We start from the raw sequence: 10,431 nt of genomic DNA, 5'->3' as shown, positions 1-10,431 counted from the left end.
CTATCTTTCAGACTTAAAGTAACATTTGACTTTGTTTGGAACTCTGTTTGCGACTGTGCATTACCACTGTTGCTTGCTTTCTTTTCGGATCTGAATTCTTAGATGGACAAGCTTGAGTACTGTACTAATCTTATCTCTCTAGGGTAATTATGCTTGAGATTTTTTACTGAACAATAACGACATTCTTTCATTTAGCTATTTTCATCGTCATTAAAACTTTTCAAAAAATTAGCATCTTCCGCAGAAAAATTGCAAAAATTCGAGCTTTTCTTGAAAACACAAGAATTTTGTGGGTATACTCGAATCATGTTGTCAAAATAAATACGTCGCATTAGTGCTAGCGCATTTAATTCGATTGTAAAGCAAATAACAGAAGACTTGCGACATAACACAACAGGTTGAAACAAGAGTTTAAATACATTTGCAACCACGATTTTGATTTATTTTTGCAGTGTATATTTTATACATTATAGTTATGATTGCGGGAGAATAGGCTTTTGTGACGTTACTAAATCTGATCTTGACCTTTATCTTGCATCCTCCAATTCAAAGCCTTCCTGCAGGAATTCAAGGAAAGAGATGTTTCTTTTTGTTTGTTTGTTGGTAGATATCGTCATTTCAAGATGTATTCGAATATTTTGTTTTCAGTAAAAACAACCTGCTAAGCAATAATCTTACAAAAAGCGATCATTCAAAATTTTAGCACTGGAGGCTTTCTCGCAGTACTAATATCTAATTTTTGCCAATTAGTTCAGCCTCGCCAAAATGGCTGGCGCATCTATAATTAAACTAAGACTTTTCCCATTGCAACATTATCAACGACTTTGAAACTAAAGGCATTTTTCCTAACTCGGGGGGGGGGGGGTTGATTTGTTTTGGGTTACCACTTGATATGATTTGCTTTTCTAGCATTTCTTAGCCTTTGGTAATTTGTGTCCATCCAATAATTTCTTAACTTAGGCACTCTTATCAAAAAAATTTATGCTTGTTGATTCAATTCAATTATGCGAGATAATTGTCGGATATGGACTAGAAGCAGCGATGGAAGAACAACCAACCACATCAAAACAAGTGGAAAACGACAGAGTGGCATTAGCGGAGTTGAAGGAAGGTATAGTTGAAGAGGAGAGGGAAAAGGTAAGGAAGATGAGTGGGGTGTCAAGTGAGGAGGAGCAATACTTGTTAGATCTCAAGTGTCTGAGTGAATGGAGCAGACAACGCATCAATATTGGAGTCATCGGACAGGTCTGATGTTTCAGCTCTATCCTATACTATTTTTTAATTGCTCTCAAACGAAGTTTGAACCAATCGTTGTAAACGTGTCTTTTTTATGCAAAAGTTTTGCGCGACCATTGTTGCGCTCTTGTTCTAGAATATTCTTTGAATTCTCAAGTAACATTTGCACGCTCGTCTCATTCATTTTTGAGTGATCTCGACTGCTATCACTCAAACGACGTTTGTTACAATTATTGTTGTTTGTCGGTTTCGAATCAAAATTATTGCTTTAAGGATTTTTTTCGAATTGTTTTTGCGCCCATACGGCGCAATTATGCGTGATCTAAATTATAATTTTGAAGTATACGTGATCAAAAACTTAGCTCATCTCTTCTACAAGCAGCTTAACTTTGGTTTCAATTTTATTATTTCGAATTCTTGTCATTATGGTGTCTATAATAAGCTCTAATAACGTTATTTGAAGACCCTGAGTGGCGTTGTACCCCCGGTTTTTCGTTTGAAAGCATTTGGCCTGATGTTAGTCGGCTATCGTTCCTTTTTAGAGCTCTCGATAAAATGAGTCAGATTTCAGGTACCTCGTTTAGAGGTCAACTTGAATTACAGTGCTTAACCCAAATTGCCTGATAAGATAATTAGATTGTTTAGTTAGTTTGTCTGCCTGATAAGATAATTAGTTTGTCTCCCTACGTATGAAGTTTTAGCTTCTCGAGAGAAGATTTTAATTACATTTCATATGCAATGCGAAATTATTCAAATTAATAATTTATATGTAATGAATAATGTAATGAACCGCAATCAAGTTCTGTGGAACAAGGTCAAATTGCGTTGATAAACTAAGCTCTCAAACTGACAGTTGAAATTTGTCTTAAATTTTAAAATTTGTCTTAAAAAACGAAATAAGTTACTCTTTAAGAATAATTTAATCGGTTAAATTTTGGCCGAAGGTCTTGTTGACCAAAACGCCGAAGATTCATTTTTGACTTTTGAGCGCAAAATTTTTTAACCGCGAGTTAAAGTTAACATTCGAGAGGAGCTATTTTGTTTTGATTGTTTATTGTATACTTCCGTGTTCTTATCTCTATATTTGATTGCTTTTTTCACATGATCGTTTTTCTAAATTAAAAAAATATGATTTTTGAACGAAAATGAGGAAATTTGATTCTTCGAAATTGAACTGCAAAAAACGCATTGGATCAGTGAATTGAACCTGATGCGCATGTGAAGAAAAATCACTCAGGTTTTGATCTGTTGAATCTGCTGGACGAATTTCTGCTGACTATGAACAGAACTAAATATAATTAGACTTGAACCGTTCGGAAACGTTTAGGAAGTTTTATGGAACTAACTAAAAAAATGTTTGGATCACTTACCTTTCATAGTTTTTTTCCATTGATCTGCCTAATATAAAAGAAATACGAATTTCCTTTTTCATGAATCCGTTGGCTTTAAAGGCTGGGAAAGAAAGTGGAGTGAGCCCCTATTAAAAACTTAATGTCCTTTCTGCCATTAGAATGCTGTCAATTTGCTCGTCTCATAGCTAAGACAATCATTTTGTTGTCTTGCACTAGGATAGTGCATAAACCAAAATACCTTTACAGAGCAATCAATTGTCTGGTTCATAATTTTCCGTCAAAATGATCACAGTTCAGTTTCTCATAAATGTCTCAACGCGTATTTAATTTTCATCATTATATTTTGCTGAGTTTTTCTTTTTTGTAATATTCAGCTGCATGTCATATTTTTGAAACTTAACCCTATCTTTCGCCACCAAATTACCAAAAGATTGAGCATTTCTGTTTGATTAGCAGACGCCGTCAGCCTCTCAACTGATATTATTTAGGCTCTCTTCTTTTTAAATAACTTTTTAACACCTCCTTCATTGAAAATGATATAAACCAAACCAACAAATCTCGGGCACTAAGACCTCATGTGCGTTAATTTTTCAAAGTTCTTTAAAGTCTTCCTCTAACTGGGGTTAGCATTAAGCTTATTGTTCTCCAATTTAAAGGCTGATTTAACCATATTTAACCTAATCTGATGAAACTGCAGAAGAAAATAGAACACTTTTTGACTCTTAGATACAAATTTTTCTCTCCATATTGTTTTATTCCCAGAGTCAGTTTGCGCGAAATTTAACGATTTTTGGTTTTGTTTTCTCATAGGCAAGCTGTGCCACGAAAATCAATTAATGCTTAAAAAAACTGCAAAACACCTAAATAATTTTTTCTATTTAAATAATTAATGCTTAAAAAAAAAACTGCAAAACACCTAAATAATTTTTTCTATTTAAATAATTAATGCTTAAAAAAAACTGCGAAACACCTAAATAATTTTTTCTATTTAAATAATTAATGCTTAAAAAAACTGCAAAACACCTAAATAATTTTTCTATTCAACAATTAAATTATTTAGTACGATTGTCGTAAAAAAGCTTATGATAGATGGTGCCTATCATAAGATGGTTATAGTATCATAACATTCTGCATTCGCTGATTATAAACTTCAAAACATCTCATTTTTGTCTCAAGCAGTTTTCATAAATATTTAAGAAGGGTTTTTGATTCCTTTTGGTTGTAAAACTGCAAAATGTCGCATGAAGAACACATTATTAAATAATAATTACTCAACGAATCTCACCTTGTGATGCTTTTGCCATATGTCGAAAATCTACAGGCCAAGCAAGGGAAATCGACGTTGATCAACACTCTTCTTGGGTTTGAAATTGATGCAAACGGGAATTACCCACCAGGAGCAGCCGCTGTTGATGAGGCGGGTGTTTGCACAACGGAGCCAGAACCCTTCAGAAACCCAAACAACGAGAACATAGTTTATTGGGACCTCCCGGGTGTCGATGGGAGTAAATTTAAACTTGCAGAGTACTTTGAGTTGATCGGAGCTTGGCATCGTTACCTGAACCCGGATGGTGAGCGTCTTTACGACTACCTTCTTATCGTCATAAGTGATGTCTTAGGAAACGATGCCGCTCGGCTCGTCGAAATGGGGATGGAGTTCGGTATCAAGTGGTACCTGGTACGCACTCACATTGACTTGACGATTATGAAAGGTAAAAGGATGCGAAAAAAGCCAGAAGAAATTGTCAAAACTGTCAGGCAAAGATTGGTGGACCAGCTCAAAGACAAAAAGATGACAGAATTGATTCATTTCAAACTCTATCTGGTGGACGCAACAAGCCATGAAGAATATGAGTTGCCAAAACTTATGAAAGACCTTGCTAAAGATTGCCAGCGAGAGAAACGACTGCTTCTTCTGAAACATACAAGAGATCTAGGGGCAAAAACTATCGATATGAAGTTTGAGGAACTCAAGTTGAGAATTCCCAAAGTGGCTCGAGCGTCTTCGACACGTTTGATGACCAAAAGTTTGTCTTTCAAGAAACCTGAAGAAATTTTGATTGGAGAGCTGCTTTATTACTTGCAGGTTTTTCATTTACTGAAGCAGGATATTCTTGACTACGAATCCGGACATAATGCAAGAATTGCTGAACAAATTGATAATTGTTTCGGACGCGAGTGTGAAATGCTTTTTGTTCTTAGGTCTTTAGCGCCTGATCTTAGATCGTCGAATAGTCTAGAAGCATTGAACAGCACCGTGGCGACCATTCTGAGGGACAAATTGCAAGTAAGAAACATTGACGAGGAGTCTGTACAGGTTGCAGAAACAGATGAGACATTTTTGGACCCGAGCAAGCTGAAAATTGGCGACCCCTCGTCGGCGCAAGAGACCAAAGCAAGACTAAAAATAACTGGTTGCTCATTTGCGGCAGCTAACTGTGGAGTTATAATTATTGCCGCATTTATTGGTTCTACTGTACTTTTGAGTGGCGGCGGGCTTGCTGTGCCTGCATTGATTAGTATCGGAGGCTCAATTTTATGGAGATATAATTGGTCGAGAAAAAGATACGAGCACAAAATAGGAGGCTATTTGGACTCTGCTCGTTTTATTGCTATGAAAACTCTACAATTGAAGGTCCGAGGAACTATGCGACGACCATGAATTATAGATTGCAGATATTAATAGGTTTATAGATTGCATTGATTATATTTGATATCTGAATCCTATTTAATGTTCAAATTTAGTGTTAATAGAATTAGTGATCCTCCTTCCTCCTATATATTAAAAACATGACAATTTATAAGGCACCATGTTTAAAGAAAGGCAAAAATGCATGTGAAGAGCATGTTTAAGAGTTCTCGAAGAGCATGTTTAATAACTCTCGAGCAGAATGGTTAAGAGGACAGATTGCGAGAGGTCAATGACCGAAAAAGTTGCTCTCTTAAAAGTTCAGTGTCCGAAAAAGCGCAGATTGCAAAAGAGTTAAAAATTGATCGAAATGCAAAAAGTGTCCATGGCCAAAAAATCCAGATATCAAAAGGTTCATGCTCCGCAGGAAAAAAACGGATGCAAGAGAAGTCAGTGACCGAAAGTGTCAAAATTAGAAATAGATAGAAAAAGAAAGTTCTTATGGAAAATAATTTTTCAAAAAGCGCGAACTTTTCTTCCCCTTCTCTTCTGTTTATTAATAGCTGCGATAGCGATTACTTGATTTTTTTTATTTCGTCGACAAGATTTTGTTGCGAACATATGAGGTTACACTACTCTTTTTCGACTTTTGCGATGGAGGTTTTATTGGCCCAGGAAATTTTACGACGTTTTACTCACTATCAAATGATTTATCGTTTTCTTTTCCGACAAATTTTTCATGCAAATTTTGCTGGACAGATCTGTATTTTTGATAGTGTTTTGTTTGCTTTTGTAATCTTGATTTTGGCGTTGTCTAAGTTGCACTGTTCTTCACATTTTTCAAGCACTTTTTTAATTGCTCTCGAACAAAGTTTGAAGCAATTATTGTAAACATGTGTGTCTTTTTTATGTGTCTATTTTTACTTTTCAAGTGACTTTTGCGCCCCTAACTTTTTGCGTTTTTCGTTATTTTTTGCTCTGATTCAAAATTTTAACCAGCTGAAGCGGTTGGCAGTTCACTACCAAAAGTCAAATGAAAAGTGCGCCAGAATTGCTGTCATTTTTCAATTTTATATTTTTTGGTGATATATAATAACCTCTATTGATGCCATTTGATGCCCTCCTTAGTAAACTTTGTTACCCGCCCCTGACTGAAGGAGGCAGCAATAGATTTGAGCTCCCCCTAGGCGTTCGAGAGCAATTTTTGCGAAGTTGGTCGGTTATGTTTACTAAGAGAATGGAGTTTTTCAATTAATTCATGATTGTATACAATTTTTCAGTTTACGGTTAATGCATCTTTGGAATTAGTATTCGGATGCGCACATACGCTCGTCTGAATGTTTTGGAAGTTCTTCAATTAAATTCATTAATCTTTTACGGAGCTGCTGGGTTTAGTTACCAAAAGAAATAAAAACATAAACGGTTGGTTGTCAATTTATTTTGTTCGATCTTTGCTCTCGTTTTTGTCCTTGTTTCTTAAACCTTTTAGCAAGCTTCAGAGTTATAGTTAGTCCCATAAAATTACAGGGCAAGCAAACGTAAAAAAACTCGCAAATGGATATCCAAAAATATATTTTTTTAATATTTGAACTTTGACCGTTGAAAGGACCGATAGCGTTGCAATTTTAGATAAACTAAAGAAGAGTGCCTGAAACAACAAAAGAGCAGAAACATTTTCTGGTTTTAATTATACTAAATTGTGAAAGTTGCTTATAGATACCCATCTTCCACAGATTTCGCTTTCTTACACTTATCGTGTAAAATAAGAAGGGACTACCTGAGAAACATATTAAATCATGCAGTCATCTAGCCATGTTAAACTGCAAACTTTTTACTAATTTGCAGTATTTTATGGGCGTAATTTAAAGAGAAAACCTCAAGAAAAATCATCCAGTATACGTCAAGTTATATAGCACTGAATGAATCAAGTATAATGGACACAATTGCTTTTACGCCCCTTCCCCAGGCGCACCTTCTACTTGTTTACATAGTAGAATGCTATAGCAACAGAACACGTGAAAGTGTGGGCCATTAAAAACACCGGGGGCGAGGGGGGGGGGGGCATACAACTAATAAAAGATTATTAAACATTTAAGAACCGGTTCTGGCAAGCTTCCAAACGCTGAGTTGTAAAAAAGCACAAAGCAAGTACTTTAATGGCGTGAATTTTATTGCTTTTAACGTGGAGTGAGAAAGTATTTGAAAATTTTTTCTCGGTTTTGAGAGAATGTTTTTGTGCTATTTTACTTCTGTTTTTTACTGTATTTGTCGTATTTTTTCCATAAGAATATTTTTAAAATGTGATTCTTTTAAAGGAGTCTACTGATTTGCGATTTTCTCTAAGGGCTGTTAACAGACATTATGACTCAGGCACTTTTTTCGAAAAACTAAAGTGAAATTCTGAAGTTTGACCGTTTTTGTGGTTCTTTTTCTTGCCCTGCCTCCTAGTGTCATTGGTGACTGGTTCCAATGACTTTCTGTAAACAGAGAAATGACACTTTTTAAAGGTTTTAGATCATATCTATCGTTTTTACTGACTTTGACACTGCTTGTTCCTTGTTCTTCTTTTAAATTGTCGCTGATGTTTTGAGGTTATTCCATTTTTTCTCAGCTGTTCACGTTGTCCTATTTGTTAAAGTATTAATAATAGTCCTGGTTCGCTCTATGAAAATTATTCAATCTTTTCAGTTTTTGTTTAACGGTTTTTAACAATTTTGGCATTACTTGTTTCCACACACTAACTCTCATTTTTCTAATCTTGTTCATTTTTTGTTCAAGTTTTTTTTTGCTGTCCCGTCTCTTAGTATTCATAATTGCGAACCTCAGCGGGCTAACGAGGAAGAGGAAACATAATTTGAACTGTATAACAATTTGAGTTCATATCGGAAGTTCTTAACGACTTTCACATTACCTGTTTTCAAAAGCTCTTACTGAATTTTCGGGTTTCTCACGTTCTTATTATTGTTCAATATTGTTGTATATTACTTCATGTTTTTAATGGTAGGGCTCATTGGCTCCTTGAACAAACTTAATTGGAGCCACTCCACTGTTTTATTTGATACATTTGATTTACAAAAACTTTGACAATACTTGTTTTCAAAATATAACCGTGAAACGTTTAGCTTTGCCGGCTTTTGTGTCGTTCGTCTCTCTCGGGCGAACTATAAGTTTAGTTCTAGGCTGACATCCTTCGCTCTGTTTAATTAGTTTTAAATAAATCTATTAGTTTTGCAAAGTCTTTTTAACGGTCTAATGACTTCAAATGATTCGCTCAAAATACCAGTGAGTATTTCAAGTTTTTCCGGCTTGTTTTTACATTTTTGGGAGTTTTTATCTAGTCTCGTTAATGGCAGTTGTTGCACACTGTCTGATTGAACAAATGGGAAATTTTTTATTGTTTATTTGTTTATACTAGCAGCTAATGTTCTTTTAAGAAAAGTTTCTTTCAAAAAATATGTTATTTTTGAGTGCTGGTTAATCTATATGGTTTAATGTCCGTTAGTAGTTGTCTTGACAAATTTCATTTGTTTTCTATTGGGATAAATCGCACCTATTTAATGTTTCGATTTTGTAACTGTTGAGTTCCTTTTACTTGAAAACCAATTTTGTTCAATTAATTTTTGCTTATTTTTTGCTGCGTTTGTTACTTCTGTAGTGCGATCTCTTTTTTGTGTTCGAAAAATTTTTCTATGCTTTTTAATAATTGCTCCAATTGAGATATCAACTTTCGATGTGTTTTCTAATGAGGCTGATACTCGGGTCCAGAGTTTAAATTATTTTGATTGTATCGCAAGACTTACCCTGTCACGTTTTGTTCATTCTCGTGACAGGGTCACCACACTTTCAAAAAATAACTTCACTCACGCTCTATGAGGTCAACTCAATTTATGACATTCTAATTGAAAGTTGTTTGAAGGCAGCTAATATAATCAATAAATAAGGAATACAGTTCACACAATGCTTGCAAATTGAATTATTGATTAATAAAATATAAAAAATAAATATTCGGAGGTGGTCAATTTATAATAAGAAGACGCCTATACTCGGCAAAATTTTTTCTTGCCAATCTTTGAGACAAGCAATGCGTGAATTCTGTTTTGAGAGTCTCAAGAATCACCGTTGTTCTGTTTGAGTAATGAAAACAATCATTTCCGTTTTTCATCCCGCTTCGTGGGTGCATATTTCAACATTTAACTTCACGTGCCTTATTTTTGCCTTTCTTTAATATCTAGTGGATCAAGCTCTGTAATTTGAGTGGGCATGGGTACTTAACGTATTAACGTAAAAGATCGCTAACATTGGGGTTCGCCGATTACAGTATACATTACGTGACTGAAGTTACTGAAAACTTCTGGCGTTTATCAATAACTGCGTGGGGGTTTGAGATGCTGGGCCATAGTTTGAAGTAACTTCTACAGAGTCAAGTAACGTTGCCTAAAACACGCAAGTTGCACGTTATGAAATGACGAAAGTCAATAAAAGTGAACTTCTATGGGATCTTTTCCGTTTAAGCCTCCCTCAGTACGTTATGAAGCCCCAGATTCATAGCACTTCCGACCCCCAGACGCACGCGCCACATTTTTAAATAATCATTTACTATGTAATTTCAATTGAAATTACATAGTAAATGATTATTTAAAAATGTGGCGCGTGCGTCTGGGGGTCGGAAATAGTACCCCACTAAGCTGGGGGTGGGGGCACAAATGGAATAGATCCTAATTTTTAAACCTAGGGCTAGAAATATTGGTTTCAGATAGAAATTTTTTATTAATCTCGGATGTTTTCTGTTTGAATTATTCTTGAAATAATTAGTGACTGTGCCTTTTTTATTTTGTTCAAGAGTGTACCAGAGCTCGGTGTTACACTAGAGCAACTGCATGCAAAGCTCATTATTTTATCAGGTACGTCTATATAATGAAACATATTGCAGTCATAATAATATTCTAATGGGTTTTATGACCGTACATGGTAATACGAAGAATATATAACATATAGAATGTGTTCAGAGCTCTCAGTTACTTATGTCCAGGTACTTATTGGCCATAAGCCCGTTGGGATTTTTAGCGGAGTTGTCAGCTTGCGCTGTCTAAAGTAGATTTTTGTATATAGCTTCTCCTTTAACTCTTTCCCCAGAGACAATCAGTGAAAATAGATCAGTGTAACTTTGTTTTGACTGGCTATTTCCATTTCTTTTCTCTAAATTGCCATTCTGAT

At 35.2% G+C, this 10,431-nt stretch overlaps 1 protein-coding gene across 1 annotated transcript; it reads left to right on the top strand.

Moving 5' to 3' along the window:
• Positions 1-334: 334 nt before the first annotated feature.
• LOC142343917 (interferon-inducible GTPase 5-like) lies at positions 335-5,347 on the top strand. Its single transcript, XM_075395315.1, has 3 exons — positions 335-504; positions 1,034-1,245; positions 3,910-5,347. Exons 2-3 carry the CDS (start codon positions 1,042-1,044, stop codon positions 5,248-5,250), a joined length of 1,545 nt encoding a protein of 514 aa, XP_075251430.1. The 5' UTR covers positions 335-504; positions 1,034-1,041; the 3' UTR covers positions 5,251-5,347.
• The last annotated feature ends 5,084 nt before the right edge of the window (positions 5,348-10,431 follow it).

Source organism: Convolutriloba macropyga, chromosome 8 (genome assembly GCF_964194025.1).
Source record: "Convolutriloba macropyga chromosome 8, txConMacr16.3, whole genome shotgun sequence".
NCBI lineage: Eukaryota > Metazoa > Xenacoelomorpha > Acoela > Convolutidae > Convolutriloba > Convolutriloba macropyga.
The sequence above is the reverse complement of the archived record's forward strand: the minus strand, read 5'-3'. Positions and strand labels throughout refer to the sequence as shown.